General features: G+C 38.3%; 2 protein-coding genes across 3 annotated transcripts; both read right to left on the bottom strand.

The window, feature by feature from the left end:
- Positions 1 to 321: 321 nt before the first annotated feature.
- LOC118491440 (receptor-like protein EIX2) lies at positions 322 to 3,306 on the bottom strand. The gene has a single exon (XM_035989233.1). It carries the CDS (start codon positions 3,304 to 3,306, stop codon positions 322 to 324), a length of 2,985 nt encoding a protein of 994 aa, XP_035845126.1.
- A 6,035-nt stretch (positions 3,307 to 9,341) lies between these two features.
- LOC110935841 (receptor-like protein EIX1) lies at positions 9,342 to 20,664 on the bottom strand. Of its 2 annotated transcripts, none has more exons than XM_022178193.2 (2): positions 18,550 to 20,664; positions 9,342 to 9,731 (listed from the first exon to the last, which is right to left on the bottom strand). In XM_022178193.2, the coding sequence occupies exon 1, from the start codon at positions 20,551 to 20,553 to the stop codon at positions 18,553 to 18,555; it is 2,001 nt and encodes a 666-aa protein (XP_022033885.2). In that variant the 5' UTR covers positions 20,554 to 20,664; the 3' UTR covers positions 9,342 to 9,731; positions 18,550 to 18,552. The 2 variants fall into 2 exon arrangements, with proteins under 2 accessions (XP_022033885.2, XP_035845651.1); XM_035989758.1 differs by lacking the exon at positions 9,342 to 9,731 and having other exon boundaries at positions 18,550 to 19,091; positions 19,891 to 20,664.
- Between the last annotated feature and the right edge of the window lie 1,903 nt (positions 20,665 to 22,567).

The following is a 22,567-nucleotide window of genomic DNA, read 5'->3' as shown; positions in this document are numbered from 1 at the left end:
ATAAAAAGACAATTAATATAAGGATTCATAAAACCCCCAACATAGCTATGCAAAACCTATGGTTGAGTAATATTTTATCCTACAGATTTGTTTACCTCAATTTCCCCTGAGTTGCCGCATCCCATTTCACACCTTTTTTACTAGCTTCAAAGAAAATGATCATACAAAGAACAACCTTACTAACACAAACAACACGGCATAACATTATCCAGTTTTGATACATAGTTTTCAAATTTTGAGGCAAAGCATGAAACATATTACAACATCAACAAGAAAGCATGTGACAACAATTTGAGGTAAAGCATGAAACATATTACAACATCAACAAGAAAACATGTGACCGCAATACTTATGTATAACATCATAAACCATATACCTCAAATTACTCACAAAACTAAAATATGCAATCCTCCATGATCTTCTCACTATCAATGGACCCATAATCATCCAAAATCCACAAACAAATCCAACCACTATGCTTATAATCAACCCCCAATCTGCTCCATCCTCTTCTTTTTTCTCTCCTATTGTATGAGTTGCTGCTTTAACCCGTTCACAACCATTAGTTTCAGTTAGTGGAGCTCCACAAAGTTTGTTGCCAAAGAAGCTAGACTCACTGAAGCTTTGAAGCTGTGTACTTGTTGGAATTCTTCCTGTCAAACTGTTGAAGGACACGTTGAAGCTACTCAAGAAGTTTAACTTTGACAAGCTCATGGGAAGTTCTCCAGAAAGCCAGTTTACCGATAAATCTAACGATATAAGTTCTTTCATGTTTCCAATCTTCTCTGGGATACTTCCACTCAATTGATTTCTTGATAAATTCAACGATTTTAATTCCATTAGGGACATTAGCTCACTAGGAATGTGTCCGGTGAGATTGTTACTCGAAAGGTCTATCAACATCACTAATGGAAGAATACTGCTATATGTGTCCTCTCGTCCGTTTGTCACCAATGAATCACCAGCAATAAATAATTCAGGTCCAATAATGCTAATGCTGTAAGCAAAGTCTCTTAAATTGCTTTCGGTGCCGGAAAGGATACTAAAGTTGTTGAAGCATCTCGGAATATTTCCAGATAAGTTGTTATGAGCAAGATCTAATATTTTAATATGTCTAATATGACAAAGCTCATGAGGAATATTTCCGGCAAAACGGTTTGATCGAAGGTTGAGAATTCTTAAAAGAGTAAGTTTTGTTCCAATCCATGTTGGAATGCTTCCGGTAAGTTCATTCCTTCCAAGTTCAAGAATACCTAGATCTGTTAAGTTCATTAGAGAAAAATGTAATCTTCCAGAGATCTTGTTCCCATGCATGTTCAGATGCTGTAAAGGTAAAGAACCCAATGTTCTTGGAATCTCACCAGACAAACTGTTATTCCCCAAATTTAAGGTTTCCAACCTTGGCCATTTCTCCCAACACTCTGGAAGGTCACCCGACAAATGATTATTTTCCAAATTAAGAAAAGATGTGCTTGTCACACCACTAGAACACAAGAAAGGATGTAACGATCCCCGAAACCCATTCGAGCTAATGTCAATAAACACAAGTGTGACAGGGTTACCAGAGAACGTTAATGGTCCTCGGATATGATTATTTGACATATTCAAATACCTTAAATTGGAGAATGATCCCACAAATGATTCGGGCATGGGCGATGAAATGCCTGTGTTGCTTATGTCTAAATAACTTAAATCCTTCTGTGATTGCAACCACAACGGAAATTGAGGCCCTAAAACCCAATTTCTCAGAGACAAATGTTCCAACTGGAAAGGGGGAATCCAGTTTGCAACTTGCAGCCTTAAGATTAATTTGTTAGTTGATCCTTCTAGACCCTTCAAGCTCACTAGTTTGATAAAGTGAGCTTCTGTCACAACACCTGTAAGCAAATTATGAGAAAAATCTAAAAGAATCAACTTTGAAAGTTGTCCGAGGCTATCAGGAAGGCTGCCATCCAGTCGATTATAACTAATACCCAACGCCTCCAATGATGATAATTTTCCAATTGAGTATGGAATGGGACCAGAAATTTGATTATCAGTAAGATATAATGTTCTGAGAAATGACAAGTTTCCTATGGAATGAGGAATTATACCAGTTATATGGTTCCCGATCAAGGATAATGACTCCAAGGCAGGTGATTTGCACTCGAAAAAACTTTCAAGAAAATATGTCAGACTAATATTATCAATATTGTTAAAAGACAAATCAATCTCTCTCAAATTACAAAAGTTACCCAATGATTTAGGTATTCTCTTAGTGAGTTGATTGTCAGACAAGTCGAGGCTAATAAGATTTGTTAGATTTTGAAGGGAATCTAGAACTGAACTTGAAATACCACAACCTCCAATATCTAACGAGATGAGATTACTACCGGACAACTCTTGAAATATTGAGGAAGAATTCATGAAATCATTGTCGGCAACATGAAGCAACTCAAGAGAAGTCAGATTGCGGAACCCAGGAATAGGAGCATGAAAATAACACCGAGTTAAATCCAGCGAAACTAGACTAGTTACACTGAATATCCACTGTGGTACTGAACTGTTAAAATAATTGTAAGAAAGATCGAGAACAGAAAGGGATGTGAGATTGACACTAGGAACATACATGTGTAGATTTGAGAGTTCACATAGAGACAAATGTAGCTGGACCAAAGAAGGAAGGGTGTTAATCACCTGAAGCCAATCGGTTGCTTTGCTAAGGTCCATGCCACTCATATCGAGGTGATGCAACATACCAAGGCTTGACAACCACTTCATATTCGCCATGCTCGTTCTTTCAAATGGATCGTCATGAAAACTTCCAAGAGACAGAACATGTAATTCTGAGAGATTCCCTAGTTGTGGAGGGATTGTTCCGCTAAAATTGGAACGTGAAAGGTTAAGGTACCTTAGGTTTTGAAAAGAACCAATGAATTTAGGAACATGGATGCCTCCAAAATCATTGCAGCTCAAATCTAGATGCTTGAGTTGCTTTAGATCCAACAAAGATTGACTTATATCACCTTTCAATGTCATGCCATCAAGTCCAGGAAGATGAACACGATGAACATGACCTGTAGAATTATCACAAGCTATCCCAGCCCATGTACAGCAGTCCTTGTTCTCAGCAACCCACGAAGCGAGTCGTACATATGATTCATCAGTGAGGCCACGCTTGAACCGGAGAAGTGCTTGTCTCTCAACATCATTGCATAACACATGATGAGAGTTTTGATTAGATGAGCATAAACGGAACAAGGCCAATACAACAAGAAAGAACAAGTGAAAACAAGAGAAACAAGAATATGAAGATCGAGCACTCATATTGTTTGATATTTGTTTAGAAGAGGAGATGGGGGCTTAATCTAAACTTGAATATTTATAAATACCAATAGTACGTAGCTTTTACTATGAATGGACTTAAACATCTAGTAAACGTCAAGTCAAGTAAACGAATAGTACACACACCAGTCTATACGGACACAAATAGCATCAGTTCAGTGTGTGGACATGATAAATGAGAGTGATGGATGAATAAATCAATTTAGAATAAGTCAAGGATAGCTGTCATCCAATGTTAGTGGACATAAATGGAGAGGTCTATAATCAGCTTTCATTTCAAGTTAGAAAACCAATCAAAATTGATACCAATTTGTGAAAAGTAGAAATCAGACTTTGAATGAGTCCAAATAGACTTTGAATGAGTCCAAATAAACCATGAAAGGTGCATGACTAAATCTGTCAAATGAAGCTCGTATAAGGATAGCAGGTGAACTATATTTTGTTCTTTTAGGCTACATGCCTGGTATGGGGGCGTCGCCCCACCCGTCTTGCTTTGGCGACGGCATCTACACCAACCCCCCCCCCCCCCCGCGTCCCAGTCCTCACCGTCCGAATATGGACGTTTGCGACGGACCAAAACATGTGGGCCCCCCTCTTTCTTCTCGGCGCCGCTTCGTCACCCCATCCCGCCACCCCGGTCTTCTTTCTTCCCTCCGTCACTGTACCGTTCAACCTTAGTCTAAATTAATCATCTTTGAATCATATATAATCATTTGAAAGTTTTAATAGAGAAAACAACACGAGAACCACAACCAATTCATGGCCTGATTGTAAATTGACTATGATATATTTATCAAGCCGAATTTTGTTTTTCCATGCCAGCATAATGTATAAACACCCATAGACAATCAAGGAATTTATATATATATTTTATCTTCAGCATCTACCTTTATGCGAGCCTACTTAACATGCAGTTTAACATCAACTTTATCGGTAGGATTTCAAATTTAAACTAACATCAACGAATAAATTAGAAAAAAAATATATTCAATCCTGGTACTTATAAGTTTCTTAATCCTTAGAGTTAGGTGACCCGGGACGCCCCGTGATGACAAATCCTTCACGCGTTGAAGGTAGTGAAACACCGCCGCCACCACATTTATTCACGCGTGAAGATTATAACGCGTCCTCATCATCACACGTTGTAATTGAAATTATGGAACGTTGAAATGACCGTTGGTGAAAAAATTTGACCGTTTATTTATGATTTGGCTATATATATACACACACAATGCAATTATTTAAAATACCAAACAATACAATTCTTCCAACACAAAAAATAGAATCTTTCAAACTTCAAAAAAATACAATTCAACCCAAAATGGAAGGTTCAAGCAAACGAGGTTCGGGTTCGAAGAAAAAACCCGTACGACTGAAGGTTCAAGTTAAATTTGGCGAGCCGGCGAGATTTCGGTTGCAAGACGAACCCAACACAATCCCACCATTTCAAACCCAACCGTTTCCCAACCAACCCTTTCAAACCCAACAATTTCCACCATTTCAAACCCAACCGTATTAAAACCAACCTTTCATTCCACCATATCAACCTCAACAATTTCAAACACAGCTGTTTCAAACCCACCATTTCAACGTCGACCCACGAGAAGATAACAATCTCATCCACCAATTTGTCCGTGCATACCGCGAACCACAACAACTTGATGACGATAGTGAACCGGCTGAAGAAGAAGACGACGATTATGAAGTTGAAATCGTCCCAACATCCGCTGGGAGAGCTTGGAGGAGCGAAAAATAGGTCGGCTTGGTCAAGGCATACTTGCACATCTCCGAAAACAAGAAACATTTGAATGAGCAAAAAAGGACTTGTTTTGGAGACGAGTTATATCTCATTTTGGCAAACTTCCCGGTTCGACCGAAGGAAACATGGATTAAATGACTTCGAAGTGGGGAGATTTGAACCCAAAAATGAGTAAATTTAACGCTTGCTTCATTCAATTGGTACGTTTTTTTTACAAAGTAAACTGTTTTTTTTTTTTTATTTTTTTATAAACCGTAAACTGTTTTTTTTTTATTTTATAAAACATAAAACTGTTTTTTAATGTTTATTAAACATAAAACTTTTTTTTTTATTTTTAAAAACAGAAAACCGTTTTTTTATTTTTAAAAACAGAAAACAGTTTTTTCTATTCTAAAAAACAGAAAACTGTTTTTATATTTTATAAAACATAAAACTGTTTTTTTTAAACAGAAAACCGCTTTTATTTAAAAAAAACAGAAAACTGTTATTTTTATCTTATTTTATAAAAAGGTTTTTTTTTGTATTTTTTTAGACCTGAAATCCACAAAGCGGAGCGGCGATGCAACTATCATAAAAAAAACGCCTTAGAAGACTATTGCCGGTTATACAAGCATAAAACTTTTCCACACTTGGTGGCATGGGAGGTTGCGAGACATCACCCGAAGTGGGTACCGGTTGCGTTGGTCGACATGGATGGGCCGACGGCTCTAAGAAGAAGAGGAGGTCCCAAAAGATCAAAAACTTCCGATTATGGGAACTACACTACTTCCGGGTCGGGTAACATGCCCCAAATGAATTTGAACTACCAACCTGATCAAGATGTTACACCGACAAGGCCGTGCCGCAAGAAAAATGGTGATTCGTCAAGTAGCTAGAGGAAAGGAAACGGTGGCGGAGTCGATCTTTGAATTCAAAGAGGCTAAATTGGTAGAAATGGCCGAATCCAAAGAAAGAAGAGAAAAACTTGTGGTGGCAAAACTTAAACGTGAGGAGGCGTATATTAGACACTTGACCGAAATCGAAAAAAATAGTGATTTAAACGTCTTGTTACAACCGCACAACAATCTCGACGAACCGTTTAAGTCGATCTTACTTCAACACAAATGTGAGATGTGTGGAAAGTGTGGTTGGGAGATGCCGTAGATTTTTAGGTTTTTTTAATTTGCAATGTTTAGTTTTTTTTAGTTTGTAATTTAGGATTTATTTAAATGAAATTTATAATTTATAATTTTATTGTTTTACTGTTAATTTATATTTTAAAAATTAAAAAAACCATCACTAGTGATGAGCATTTCCACTAAAATCCATCACTAGTGATGGAATAAAGCTCGATGACATGACGGAACTTGATTGAATGTTGTGATTGACGGAATTTCATCACTAGTGGAGTGTCCCTACCCCGTTATAATTGTATTGTAAACTAAGTGTTGTAATTCTTAGGATACTAAAATATATATGTAATAAATTTGCTATACTACTAGTCCAAATATATATATATGTATCTTACCATTTTTATAAATTAATTATTAAAAGTTGTCACGAGAAAAAGTATATTTATTTGTTTATAGATAAAAGTTAAAGAAAATATGTGGACGTAACTGAGGTCATTTTGTAAGTAAAGGTCCTGGGTTCGATTCCCACAAAGGGGGTTTTTCCCATATTTATTGGGTTTCCTCCTGAATTGGTGTATAGACATTATGCCTAGTGGAGATGGATATGATCGGGTGGTTCCGCTGGTGGCACGATGATACTCCAGTGGTCCGTCAGTGATCCAAATTTGCCGTTCAAAAAAAAAAAAAAAGATCAAGTTGCAAAACAATTTACTAAAATTCGACATAATTAGTAAATGAGACCGTTGTATGAATAAATCAATCATTTTAATATCATGTAATAAATTTTGTATTTATTAATGTACCCACACCCTTCTACATGGTGGTGATGTATCAGGTGGCGGTGGTGGTGGGCTTATGGAGGTGGGAGAGGTGCGACGGTGGGATGGGGTGCGACGGTGGGAGAGGTGCGACGATGGGATGGTGGTAGTAGGTGGGAGGGTGGCAGCGGGTGGGAGGGTGTTATGGTGGCAGCGGGTGAGGTGAGGAGAAGGGGTCTATGATGTGAAGAGGAGTGTTTAGAAGAGGTTAGAAGACATGGGTTGATGTCTGCGTGAGGAAGAGGTCTCGCAGACCTTTTTTAATGAAAGGTCTGCGAGAAAACAAACAAGCTACAGGACCCAAAGGTCTGCGCGCGTCTGCGCGACGCAGACATAAGTGGCCAGAAGTGCTTCTGGCCAAAAAACAAACAACACCTTAGTGTGGTTTATCAGAACTTTGAATTTGATCCTCAATTTTTCAAAAGTATATGGATGGTCTGATGGTTTACACTTTGTAACGCATTTAATTCACAACTTTTCTAAAAGATACATGGACGGCCCCAATGGTTTGCACTTAGTAACGTATTTAGTCCCTAATTTGACCATGCTTGAATCATAAGATTTGTTGGTTGGGGACTAAATACGTTACTAAGTGCACACCATAAAGACCATCCGTGTACTTTTGATCCAGGGATCATATCCAAAATTTTGGTAAATCGCGGGGACCATGTAACACCCCAAAATCCTAATTTTGACTATAGTTCCCATTCGTGCTCTCTCACTCCCTCAGTCACCTAAGCTTTTTTTTCTTTTTCTTTTCTTGTTCCTATTATAACTATGTTATGATTTCACCTGCTACTTCTTTAGTTAAGTTTAATCCAATTATTTTGCCATAATGTTGTAGTCATTGTTCCTGCTATGATCATGTTAAGTTCTATGTTAAGTATAGTTAAGATTAAGAGTGACTAGAGGTATAGTTAGATCAAGGTTTTATTATAAGTTTAATATATTATCGAATCCCAAACCGTAAAATCAAACCATTAACAGTTAGGTGTGATTCGGTTGTAATTTTCAACGGTTCGGTTTCAGTTTTCGACAATAAAAAATCGTTACTAACGTTTTGGCTCACGGTTTGACCTAAAAACCAGCCAAACCAAACCATGAACATCCCTACTGTTAGATTTTGCAAGCATGAGGAGGCAAATTGCAAGATATGGATAATACGGGGGTGCGTAGTACAAAAGGTCATTGTAAGCAGGATGCAAATTGTAATTTACTCCTTATAAAAATAGGCTAAAAGTAATTAGGTGAATCTTAAAATTAATCTTAAATCAACTATAATTGATGCAGGCTCAAGTGTAGAGGATCGGGCCATGACATTTCTGGAGGCCAATCATCGAGCTTCCAAGGGTATTTTACGAAAACGAGCATAATTTTGGCTACGGGTCTCCGTTTTAGGCGTTCGACCAGTCAAATCGAAGCTTGAAACGAGGAGCACGTCATGGCAAGGTCCCGGAGGGGCCTTGTCCAAGTTTCGGCTCCTCTAGATCTTTGTAAATAGTTAGAAACTAAAATAAATACGCTTTATTGATAACAATTAAAATGTGAAAACTTTCAAGATAAGTCAACAACTGGGATGCAAATTATTATACGAAAGCTCTTGACATATTAAATTATGTTTTGAAAATACATACATCTGACCCATCTCCATCTCAAATCAAAAAATATCAAGCAAAACAAAATCAATACTTCAATTGTTACATTTTGGAACCCTTTCTAGACCAGGCTGTGGGCAATTTTAAAACATGATATATCCAATAAATATCATAAATTGCCCTCATTCGTGTATCCCAAAGTTAATTGGTTTGGTGTATAGGAGATTAGCATATAGTAGTTTCATTGGATTTTTTTTTACTATGAGAATGTACTGTTAACAAATTCAACATTGAAAACATTGGAATTTTTACCCGGTTACGTTGAATCAGTTTGGATTGTGCTAAACTGTCCTTGGCATTGTAATGGTTCTTGGATGATTGTCTTAGCATCTATCGTACTCAGGTCGCAGATTTGTTACAAAGTTTTTCCGATTGATATTATGTTGCTCGTGTTTAGCGCATGTACTCCCTATTATGCGAAGATTAGGTTAGTTTCATTCTCATAGTCACGGTTAGGAGAACTTTTGATGCATCAACAAAGCATCAATTAATAGAGGTTTTAAAACTCCAACTACAAAACGTGACAACCAAACACCAAAAGACACCATGATTCATTTCATCAAACACCTTAGTTGCACAGCTTCATGGCAAGAAATAAAAGCTCAGGCAAAACCATCATAGTCTTTGAAATTTGGCTACACACCACAGATTCAAGACTATCAAATTATAGAGGTTTTAAACAACATATACAACATATATAAGACTTTTTGCACATTGTACAACTACATGATGCGCATTTGTGTTACAAGTTTATAATATGCTAGTATTAAACCCCGCGCGTTGCGCCGTGGTTCCCGAATTGTTCTATATAATTTGTTAGGTAAACAACAACAAATATGGTTAATAATGTTGCAACAAAATGAGTACAAACCTTTATAGCTATAAGTTACACGTTAAGTTGCAATCTGACCCGCTACCAATAGAATGTGACCTGCAATCTGACCTATGAAATGCCACCTTGATTTTAACCTGTTGTAAAATACAATGAGCTTTGCCACCCCATACAGCATGCATCAAATGACCTCTTCTTTGTGCTTTTAAAGATCCATCTTCAATAGTTAGGCTGGAATCAAAGAAACAAAATATGAGGTAATTAATGTTGGTGCACTTGTGTCTGTACTTTGTCTGTATTGGGTCTGTATGTAAACGATGTCCTTAGTAGTCTGTAAGTTGACCAAGTCAACCATCCTCCGGTTTGACTTGGACAACATTTGAAAGATGTTCTGATCGAAGGATAGCCTCGAAGGATACACCTGATCCTTCGAGGTGATCGAAAGATATGGTTCGACCATGGTTCGACCATTAGACCTCGAAGGATGATCCTTCGAGGTCCATGCTGATCTTTCGTGTAACATGTGGTCGACAGATGATCCTTCGGACCATCTGTCGAATCCTTCGAGCAGACCTGCTGAGCTGGGTATATATACCCATGCATGTGTTGAGTGTTACAGAGTTCTGCCATTCCCACACACCCGAGAGATAGAAGCTTAGAGAGCATTCTGCCCAGAACTCACACACACACTTAGAGAGTTTATAGAACACTTCTGTAAACATTGAGCTTGTAACCGCACCTTCATTTGCATTAATACGACTAGTGTTAATCGGTGAATCTTTGTGTGTTTGTTTCTCTACTTGCTACTAACTCGGTTTGCTTGCTAGCTTGGATTCCGCACTCGCTAGTAGGTTTGTATAACAAGGTTTAGGTTCGTAATCCTCCGCGAAACAGGGACCTACAAGTGGTATCAGAGCTAAGGCTCTTAACCTTGTTTAAAACCGGGTTTTTACAAGTTTTGGTGTGTTGAAACACTTGGTTTTGCACCTGTTTTTACTGGTTTTCTTGCTTTTTCTTTGAGTAAAAACGTGTCTAAACTAACCGGGAGTGTTCAAGTTTGGGTTGGGTAACATAAAATTGGTTTTTAGAAAACTTTGTGTTTTCCGGTGGTATTCCGGTGTGTTTCCGGTGACTGGCTTAAGGATAAGGTTATCCTTTTTGGGCAATCTTTCAAAAGTTGGTGGGAAAGTTGATCTGACATCCCCTTTTGCCGAAAGTTTGACCTTACCAACCTGTCACCTTTTCACCAACCCGTCACATCTGTGTCAGTGTGTCAGTGCTCATTCGAAAGATATCCTTCGACATCGAAAGATATCCTTCGACATCGAAAGACAATCCTTCGATCAGTGACAGCTCGATAGATAAACATCTTTCGAGTAGTCCTTCGAAGTTCGAAACATATCTTTCGATCAGGGAATCTTTTCGAAAGATAGTTGTTTTATCTCGAAAGATAAGGATCTTTCAAGTGTGAATCTTTCGAGATTTTGAGTCTTTCGAAGCCAGTGCTCGAAAGTCAACAGTGATCCTTCGAACACTGTTGATCATTCGAACAAGTGTGATCCTTCGGAAGGTAGCTATTCGAAAGATAAGTGTCCGAAAGATAGGGATTGACTCGAAAGATAAGGATCTTTCAAAAGGGAATCCTTCGAGTTCTTGAATCTTTCGAAAATTATTGCTCAAGACTCAACAGTAGTCTTTCGAGTACTGTTGATCCTTCGAACAATAGTTGATCTTTCGATTGTGGTCTGTTTATTGTTAACAAGTTTCTGTGATTTCAGATCTTTCGAACAGGATCGTTCGGCTGTGTGATCTCTCGGATTATTCACTTAGAATTTATTTTTCTTGTCAAAGATGAATCCGAGTTGGTGGAATCCTGCCCCAGACAGTGGTAAATATACAAGTTCAGGAGTTACTCCTTCATGGTGGGGTACACCGGCTCCTGATAGTGGAAAATACACGTGTACAAGTCTATCACCATCATGGGCCGAATCTCCAGTATCTACATCTTCACAAGCAAATGCTTTACCATCAAATCAATGGGCATTAGTAACGGGTCAAACTCCGAGTGTACAAAGTATCTTATTAAGCGAAAGCGAAACAGGAAGTTTGAATCGACCCCCAAAACTGATGAGTTTGAATGAATATCCAGGATGGGCTGAGAGGTTTAAAACATATGTTCTTGGTCAAAATACGGAACTGTGGATACGTTTCACCACAGATTTCGATCAAGCCATAGAGGTTGCTGCTTCAGAGACTGCGTCATTTGCTGATCTTCCCGAAGATAAAAAGAAAACGTATGATCTGGAAAAGAAAGCATACGCCATTCTCACCCAAGCCCTGAGCAAGGATATTTATCACCAGTTTGTCAGCTTCAAGACAACTAAGAAGTTGTGGGACGGTTTGAAAACAAGAGGAGTAGGGAATGAAGCAACACGTCAGTTGCGTCATGATCTGCTCAAGAAAGAATTTGACTGCTTCGCTTGCATGGATAAGGAGTCTCTGGGAGACATGACAAGTCGTTTCTATCACCTGCTTACTGAGTTGAACAATTTTGGAGTTACAACAACTCAAGCAGAGGTGGTAAAGAAGTTTGCTGATGCCTTACCTCCTCAATGGAATAGTTTCTTGGAAATCCTTAAGTATAACGGAGCGTTGACAACTACAAATATTAACGACTTCGTGCAGCTTTTGGAAAACAAGGATCAGGAGGAAACACTGAAGGCGAAGAGAGTTCCATTGCCACAGAATCCAGAAATGTATTATGGAACTTCCAGCTCTTCGTCTGCAAGAACTGGTTCACATGCTCCAATTCAAACGGCGTTTGTCACAAGCACAGATTGTTTTGGCAATCCAATACAAGTTCCTGTTAAGCCACCTCCCACCACAGACATGTATGGAAATCCAATCCAACCACCTCCACCTCCTCCTGCTCAACAACAACGTGCATGTTATGGAGGAACATCATCTGCTGGTCAACAATCAAAGCCAAATACAGTACAGCTCGACACTTCAAGCTTCTCCAAAGTCAGTGTAGAAGTAGCCAAGGAACACATGGAGCTACTTAACACTATAGTGAGCGCGTACTGTGGGTTGATAGAAGGTCAGATTGGTAACATTAATCTGACACAGGAAGACTATCGGCAGATAGATAAAGAAGAGATGGACTTGATGGACATCAAGTGGGCCTTTGCTAGTGCTGTGAGAAGAGCAAAGGATTGGATGGAAAGTACTGGAAGAACCAGCTTGGAAAGTAAGAGAGACACCAAGTATGGGTTTGATAAACAAGCAGTAAGGTGCTTCAACTGTGGTGAACGGGGTCACTTTAAACGGGAATGTGCAAAGCCAGCACAGCATGGAAACCAGAACCCCTTCAGAAACCAGGGCAACCAGCAGAACCAGAACAGGAATAATGAACGTACATTAGTGCCTGTCAGCAATCAAGACAACCGGGCACTTGTAGTTCAGATGGATGAAGGTTGCGACTGGACAATCCAGTTTGGTGGTGATGGTCCTAATGGTACAGCTTGCTTTGCTCAAGTTGTGAAGGATGTAGTTAACACCAGTGGTGGAGAATCTTCCGCCAGTGGTGGTGAATCGTCTGAAGATGAAGACTCTTCTGGGTACAGCAGAAGTGTTGATGAAGATTCATCTGGGTCAGGCGATGAGAATATGGGTGAGACATCTGGTGTCTCAGTTGATGCTGATATTGATGAACTTTTGGAAGAAGCTGCAGCAGAAACTCAAAGAAGATCTGTTCTGATGGATCAAGCTGCTTGTACTTCGTCTTCTCTCCATTCAGCCTTTATGGCTAATGTCGACAGTTCTTCAAGTCAGGTATGTGTCGATGAACCCATTGCTGTAAACTGTGATAACTGGGATAGCTTGCAGGCTAAATGTGCTGAGTTTGAGGCAAACATGTCTGAGTTGCAAGCCAAACATGATGCTTTACAAGCTAGTTTGTTTGACTTGCAAGACAAACATGATTCCTTGAATGCTGAGTGGTGTGCATTGCAAAGCAAACACGAGGCTTTGCAAGAAAAATATGATGTGACATTCATCCACAATCAGAAGTTGACTGTGGATCTTTCAAAATGCACAGAAGCCAATATGTTTTATGAAAACCATGAAAAGGAATTTAAGTCAATGATTGAGACATTAAAGAAAGACAAAACTGAATTGACTAAAATGGTTTCCAGAAAACAAACGGACATTAATTTGTACATCTCACGTCTTGAGGCAATGCAAAAAGAAATGGTCTGTGTAAAAACGGAAAGTGAGGCAATCCAACTCAAGCTAGACAGCTATTTGAGCTCTAGCTACGTGTTGGATCACATCATTGACGTTCAGAAAGAAAAACGGGATGTCACATGCATAGGATACAAAAAATGTCCACCACCAGTCAGACACAATTATGATGCCATGCCTGATGAGGAGGATAGAGTGTTCTTCGAACCATCTGTTCCTCTTGATGTGAAGGAGTTTGCAGCAGGACTCGGATACCAGAAAGAAGTATCCTCAGATTCGGATGTGTCAGCAGATACATCTGTAACTGCTGAACAGAAACAGGATCCTCCAGTTGAGGTTGAGGATGCTGATTCTTCAGATGATGAATCTGATGATGCTGCTCCAGCAAAGTCTGATGCGGTAGTCAAAAATGAGGACATACCTCTTGAGAATCACATTCTATGTGATCCCCCTGTCACACCCGCTAAGACTGTTGCAACTGAGTCCTCGTCGGAGAAGGAGTCGGAGAGTGTGACCTTGCTGTACACTTTGGTTGGTGATGATAAAATTTACTCAGACAAAGATTTTCCTATTAAGAACGTTAATCAATCCTTAATCGATAAAGTCTTTGAAAATTCGACAAGTAAGTTTTTGGGGAAGAAAGGACCACATGTTACAGTTACACAGTGTCCTCCAATCCCAAAGGCTGAAGTTCGAAAGCAATTTGGCAACAAGAAATTGCCAACAGTGCCAACACAGCAAAATCACACCAAACCCAAAGGTAAAGCACCGGCTCAAGTCCAGAAGAAGCCGAATCAAAAGAAGAAGAAAAATGTTAACTTTGTGAAATCGACGGGAACGGACAAAATTGAAACGTTTGAAAATAAATCTAACTTAGATTTTGTCAAGAAAGCTACTGTTTTGAAAAGGAATGAACAAAACAGCTCAAAGCCTAGTACCTCGAGTTCACAAGGTTCAACATCATCAGCTAAGAGAACACATGATTCTTCGAGGTATGTTGAACGAAGATCATGTTTTGAGTGTGGAACCATTGGGCATATAATTCGAAATTGCCCTTACCTTCATAAGCAAAAAGGGAAGGTTGATGATCCCCGTGACAAGACTGACCGTAAGCCATCTACTTCCACAAAACAAGATCCCCGACTTGTAAAAGAAAGGGAGAAGAAGCAGAAACGCCAACAGGTCAAAAGGATTGAAAAAGCAATTAAAACCGATGTGGTTCAAAAACAATCTGTTTCTGTAAAATCAACAAATTCAAAAACTTCAAACTGTAATGAAGTTAAAATTTTAAAGAATGACACTGATAAAACAAAACAGACATGGAAACCTAAATCGGTTACTGAATCAGGGGGACCATCACAATTTACAAACCATCAAAGACAAGAAGTTATTGTCATTGATGAAAATGGAAGACCCAAGACCACAATGGCTTGGGTCCCTCTCTCCAACTAATCTCTGAGTGAGTGTGCAGGAAGTTCCAGGAGGAACTATTGATAGTCTTAGGATTGTTGATAGTGGAATGTCCTTGCACAAGATAGGCGACAGAAGAAATTGTTGCCTTTGATGGAGAGAGAGAAAAGAAAAAGAGAATGTGGCTGAATGAAGTTGCAAAATTTGACCAAATGAAGAACGTGCCAAAAATTTGGTCTTTCTGGTTTTGATCGGGTCCTCAGGAACGAATGAAGTGAAATGTGTGCCGATGCCTTGGCATGGATTGAACATCCGCACACCATTTCTGAAAGAGAAAGTCAAAGACCTTCGCTGGTGGAATGTGGAAGACCAGCCGGACCCGGAGGTTTATGACTTTGTTGCTGTCAAGAGACTTCTCAGCAGTTGCAAATTCGACCTTGAAGTCCACACCGGGTGGATATCCAGTTGGGAGAGTGCTTAGATTCCTTGCAATGCACGGAACAGTTGCAGGATACGCCTTTAAATTCTTAATCTCTCCTATACTTGTCGATATTTTAGCTGCTTTGTGAATTGTTATTATCTCGTACAGCACTCTTTGACCTGACACGTTGATCTCGGATATCACCTCACACGTGATTGTTTCAATATGAAACTCATCAATGTTGTCAAGGTCCGCACCGCTTACCGACATGCCAACTCATTTTTCCAAAATTTGTTAAATCTTTTCTGATAAAACTTAATTTTGGTAAACGGCATTAAGGTCAAGCACAAGAGTAAACCAACATCGGAAAATCATTTTTGTAAATATCTTTGTGTGTTTTTAAATTTGTCTTAGTTTATTGATTTTAGGGGGAGTATATCCAAAAATCTGAAAATCCAAAAACATCGAAAAATTCAAAAACACAAAAACAATAGAAAAACAAAAATGAGTTTCCTGGCGAGCAAAAGAGAAAATGATAGTACATCAGTGGTCTATCCAAACCTCTTTAAACCTTAAATGCAAAACGATAAGCAGCTCTATATAAGATGTATCGGTAGGCTCACAATCATTTTAAAGTGTGCAGGGTGATATAAATCTTAATCGACTGAAGATCAGGTGGGAACCATTCATTGGCATATGGTCTTAGTACCGAAATTTCGTTTGATAGATTGCCGAGGTTCTGAGATATTCGGTCTTTATGCTGCTTATCATCTGGGTATCATGGTTGTATCTTTTACCGAAAAATAACGGGGACGCAAGTCTAGATCTTCCATGATACTATACATACGTGTACATATTGCATACTGCATTCGACCTCAATAAGTGATAAACAATCACATGTCCAAATCAAATAAGTGATAAAATATCACATTTATCCGGGTGTCAAGTTCGTCTCTCTGCTGTACGGAAGTACTGACCTGTTCACGGACTTGCACCTGTGCCCTCATGCATACGAAAATCAAGTTCCTCATCAATAAGTGATTATATCACATAGGACTTGTTTTCAAATCAAAATAAGTGAGTATCTCACAATTTATACGGTCAAACAGATGATAATCGGTATACTCACCGGTAAGATGAACACTCATGCATACCTTGATACGGGAATGTGTCGTGATGTGGATGAACACCGGTCGGTAAGTATAAATCATACCTTAACGTATCCCCTCGCCATGATTACATCTGATAAGTTGAGCTTAAGTGGACAACAATACCGATAATTGTTATAGGATGCTTATCTTAATGTTAACTAACTGAACAACAAGAGTGTTTTGGCATGACCGTACACTGATATGATTCTCTTACCCTCGAAACTCGCAAAAAGAATGTTTGTCTATATTTATTTATTTACTGTTTAACTTTTATTATTTCTTTTAAACAGTTTCGTCGTTTGGTGCATATCAGCACGACATTAGCGGTGATGTCGTTTGATAACACTCAAAGGATTTTAAATTGTTGTCTTTTAATTTCAAAAATACCAAAAAGATTTTAGGCTTGTTTTAATATAAACTTTATAAAAGCCAAAAAGATTTTATTTCTGCTTTATTTTCGATCGTACGATGTTGGAGCTCAAGTCTTCGTTACCTGAAACCTGACTGAAAACCGAACTGACTAAATCTTCATAAACGGTCGAAATTTGCATGTTTTGAAAGCTAAAAACTAAAATTGACAAATTTTATTAAACTTTCAAACTGTCGGACGGTGTTTGATTATGACATGGTCATTCGTGTGTCATTTGTTTATACTATATTCCAAGCAATTGTTCTCATTACGCGTTTAGATTTCTTGCATGTGCAGATTCTAAAGGCTAGGAGAACATGGTCGTTGACGAGCTTTGGAATGAAGACACGAAGGCACTCAATGAATGAAGATGATCGAGTTGCCGCTGGCCATCATCATCACCTCGAAGGATCTTACTTCATAAAGTTAAAGTATTTCACGAGCATAACTCAAGGGGGAGCTTATGTTAAGGGGGAGTTTGTCAACACACTTCCTACATGATACGGGTAGTTTGTTGATACACTTTCTACTTTCAAGACGTGAAGACTTTGAAGACCCTCCGACATTGAAGACATGATAGGACATCAGAGTCTTGAAGACTTGAAGACCAAAGACCGTCGAAGTTCAAGACGAGTCTACACTTTTAGAAGAACAAGACAAAGATTAGAGATCAAAGACAAAGCTACAGCCAAGGGGGAGTTTGTTGGTGCACTTGTGTCTGTACTTTGTCTGTATTGGGTCTGTATGTAAACGATGTCCTTAGTAGTCTGTAAGTTGACCAAGTCAACCATCCTCCGGTTTGACTTGGACAACATTTGAAAGATGTTCTGATCGAAGGATAGCCTCGAAGGATACACCTGATCCTTCGAGGTGATCGAAAGATATGGTTCGACCATGGTTCGACCATTAGACCTCGAAGGATGATCCTTCGAGGTCCATGCTGATCTTTCGTGTAACATGTGGTCGACAGATGATCCTTCGGACCATCTGTCGAATCCTTCGAGCAGACCTGCTGAGCTGGGTATATATACCCATGCATGTGTTGAGTGTTACAGAGTTCTGCCATTCCCACACACCCGAGAGATAGAAGCTTAGAGAGCATTCTGCCCAGAACTCACACACACACTTAGAGAGTTTATAGAACACTTCTGTAAACATTGAGCTTGTAACCGCACCTTCATTTGCATTAATACGACTAGTGTTAATCGGTGAATCTTTGTGTGTTTGTTTCTCTACTTGCTACTAACTCGGTTTGCTTGCTAGCTTGGATTCCGCACTCGCTAGTAGGTTTGTATAACAAGGTTTAGGTTCGTAATCCTCCGCGAAACAGGGACCTACAATTAAGAACCATAAACTGTATCACAGAGCCTAACCTATTGTTAATCACATTCAGGGGATTAATTTAGGACTCACCGGTCAAAACATGGCCATCATGAAGGCTGAGGGTTTACCTGTAAACACAGTGACGCCAGAAACGGAAGCAGGTGCAAATCGACGATGGTGCACTTTTGTTTCCTCATTTAAAAGACTTGAACTGCAACACCCACTTATAGTGGCAAAACGGTACAAATATTCGATCTTTATCTTCACACCAAACCCATTCGAGCTAATGTCAATAATATCAAGTGTTGCAGGGATACCAGAGAATGTTAATGGTCCTCGGATATGATTATTTGACATATTCAAAAACATTAAATTGGAGAATGATCTCAAAAATGATTCAGGCATGGGCGATGAAATGCCTGCATTGCTTATGTCTAAAGCCCTTAAATCCTTCTGTGATTGCAACCACAACGGAAATTGAGGGCCTAAAACCCAAGATTTCAGATACAAGGATCCCAACTGGAAAGGGGGAATCCAGTTTGCAACTTGCAGCCTTAAGATTAATTTGTTAGCTGATCCATCTAGATCCTTCAAGCTCACTAGTTTGATAAAGTGAGCTTCTGTCACAACACCTGTAAGTAAATTATCAGAAAAATCTAAAGAAGTCAACTTTGAAAGTTGTCCGAGGCTATCAGGAAGGCTGCCATTCAGTCGGTTTGACCTAACATACAACTGTTCTAATGATGATAATTGTCCAATTGAGTATGGAATGGGACCAGAAATTTGATTATCTCTGAGATGTAATGTTCTGAGAAATGACAAGTTTCCTATGGAATGAGGAATTATACCACTTATATAGTTCCTGAACAAGGATAATGACTCCAAGGCAGGTGATTTGCACTCGAAAAAACTTTCAAGAAAATATGTCAGACTAATATTACCAATATAGTTCTCAGACAAATCAATCTCTCTCAAATTACAAAAGTTACCTAATGATTTAGGTATTCTCTTAGTGAGTTGATTTTCAGACAAGCGGAGGCTAATAAGATTTGTTAAATTTTGAAGGGAATCTAGAACTGAACTTGAAATACCACAATAACTAATATCTAACGAGATGAGATTACTACTAGACAACTCTTGAAATATTGAGGAAGAATTCATGAAATCATTGCCGGCCACATGAAGCAACTCAAGAGAAGTCAGATTGCGGAAGCTAGGAATAGGACCATGAAAACTACACGCAGTTAAATCCAGTGAAACTAGACTAGTTACACTGAATATCCACTGTGGTACTGAACTGTTAAAATAATTGTAAGAAAGATCGAGAACAGAAAGGGATGTGAGATTGACACTAGGAACATACATGTGTAGATTTGAGAGTTCACATAGAGACAAATGTAGCTGGACCAAAGAAGGAAGGGTGTTAATCACCTGAAGCCAATCGGTTGCTTTGCTAAGGTCCATGCCACTCATATCGAGGTGATGCAACATACCAAGGCTTGACAACCACTTCATATTCGCCATGCTCGTTCTTTCAAATGGATCGTCATGAAAACTTCCAAGAGACAGAACATGTAATTCTGAGAGATTCCCTAGTGTTGGAGGGATAGTTCCGCTAAAATTGGAACGTGAAAGGTTAAGGTACCTTAGGTTTTGAAAAGAACCAATAAATTTAGGAACTTGGATGCCTCCAAAATTATTGCAACTCAAATCCAGATGCTTGAGTTGCTTTAGAACCAACAAAGATTGACTTATATCCCCTTTCAATTTCTGCTTCAAGGCTTCTTCGTATCCTGTCATGCTATAATAATCATCGATACTACAATGACCATCAAGTCCAGGAAGATGAATACGATGAACATGACCTGTAGAATTATCACAAGCTATCCCAGCCCATGTACAACAGTCCTTGTTCTCAGCAACCCACGAAGCGAGTCGTTGTGATTCATCAGTGAGGCCATGCTTGAACTGGAGAAGTGCTTGTCTCTCAATGTCATTGCAATGAGAGTTTTGATTAGATGAGCATAAACGAAACAAGGCCAAAACAACAAGTAAGAACAAGTGAAAACAAGAATATGAAGATCGAGCACTCATTTTGTTTGATATTAGTTTAAAAGATGAGATGGGGGCTTAATCTAAACTCGAATATTTATAAATACCAACAGTAGCTTTTACTTGGCTGTATGAACGGTAGCTTTTACTTGGCTGTATGAACGGTAGCCAATCTATATGGACACAAATATCATCAGTGTGTGGACACGAATAAAGCAATTTAGAATAAGTCAAGGTTAGTTGTCATCCAAAGTTGGTGGACATAAATGGAGAAGCCTGTAACCAGCTTTCATTTCAATTTAGAAAACCAATCAAAATTGGGACCAGTTTGTGAAAAGCAGAAATCAGTCATTTGTAGTAACTTTGAACGAGTCCATGAAAAAGGTGCATCACTAAATCTGTCAAATGAAGCTCATATATAGATAGCATGTGAACTATATTTTGTTCTTTTAGTCTAAATTAATCATCTTTGAATCATATAAAGGTGCATAATGTATACACACCCATAGGCAATCAAGGAATTTTTTTATATTTTATCTTCAGTATATATATAAATAAACTTTCTTTCATTTTTTGGGGAGTTTTTGGGCATCTAGCTTTATGCGAGCCTACTTAACTTGCAGTTTAACATCAACTCTATAGTAGGATTTCAAATATAAACTAACATCAACAAATAAATTAGAAAAAAATATATTCAAACCTGGAACTTATAAGTTTCTTAATCATTGAGTTATAATTGTATTGTAAACTAACTGTTGTAATTCTTATGATACTAAAATATACATATGTAATAAATCTGGTATACTCGTTCAAATATATATATATATATATATATATATATATATATAGGGTAGGGTTCATGCGAGAAACACGTTTATTGTGAGAACCAATGTGAACACAACAAAATAAACCCACTACACCACCTAAAACATAAAAATTATCTAAAATAAAACAACCCCCCCCCCCAAAAAAAAAAAAAAAAAAAAAAAAAAAAAACAAACAAACAAACCCCCCTCCCCCAAGCTAAATGTTAAAAACTAAACCATAAAGCTACACCCCCAAAAAACTTTAAACACACAAAAAAAAAATTAGAGTAAACTGCCATTTTGGTCCCTGTGGTTTGGGCACTTTTGCCGTTTTAGTCCAAATCTCAAACTTTTTACATCTGGGTCCCTGTGGTTTGCATTTTGTTGCCATTTTAGTCCAAAATCCAAAAATCCCCTTCTTTTACTGTTGAAAGCTGCCTATTTTGTCATTTAGTGCAGGGGCATTTTAGTCATTTTTTAAAGATTATATTATATAATAATAATAAAATTATATTATATATAATAATAAAGGTATTGTCACTAGTTTCCAAAACTTCAATCCATATTCAAGAATCAAATCAAATTCCCAGAACTTCAATCAAAATTCAAGAATCAAAATCAAATTCCAAATTACATCTTTAAACCAAATTGTATGAAATCCACCTGCACCTACAAGAAAAGTCATGTTTATTCTTTATTCTTTATCATTATTAGTTCATCTCCCAAACACCACAACCTTTCTAGATCCAGATCTAAATCCATCTTCATCTTTTCCCGCTTAACACCCACCGCCATTCTTCGCCGCACACCCACCATCACTATCAACCGTCTTCATCGAACCCACCACCAACCACCGTTTCATGACCACATCCTATCCAGATTTGATGTTTTTGTGATGTTTTGTTGCAATTACTGCTGTGGATTCTGGAAGTAAGGATTTGGAGTTTCTGGATCCGAAAGATGTTGAAAAGATGGAAAAGATTTCATCTTTTTCTCCTAATTCAGTATGGATCATTTTTTGTGTCTGTTTAATTTGCTAGAGGTCTTGTTTTTATGATCTTTTTAGTCCATTTTAATGTTCTTGCATTGCTGCATATGAATTTTTTTGATCTTCTACTAATCAACCTGTGACTTTTGATGTTTAAATGCTTATTGTTCATTGATCTTTAAAATCTACAAGAATTATTGTTTGATGTAAGACAAATTGATAATGTCACTTAGGTAAAAGAAACTAAAAGAACTCTGTATTA

This window comes from Helianthus annuus, chromosome 4 (assembly GCF_002127325.2).
Source record: "Helianthus annuus cultivar XRQ/B chromosome 4, HanXRQr2.0-SUNRISE, whole genome shotgun sequence".
Taxonomy (NCBI): domain Eukaryota; kingdom Viridiplantae; phylum Streptophyta; class Magnoliopsida; order Asterales; family Asteraceae; genus Helianthus; species Helianthus annuus.
Note: the sequence above shows the minus strand (reverse complement) of the source record. Positions and strands in the feature narration are given on the sequence as shown.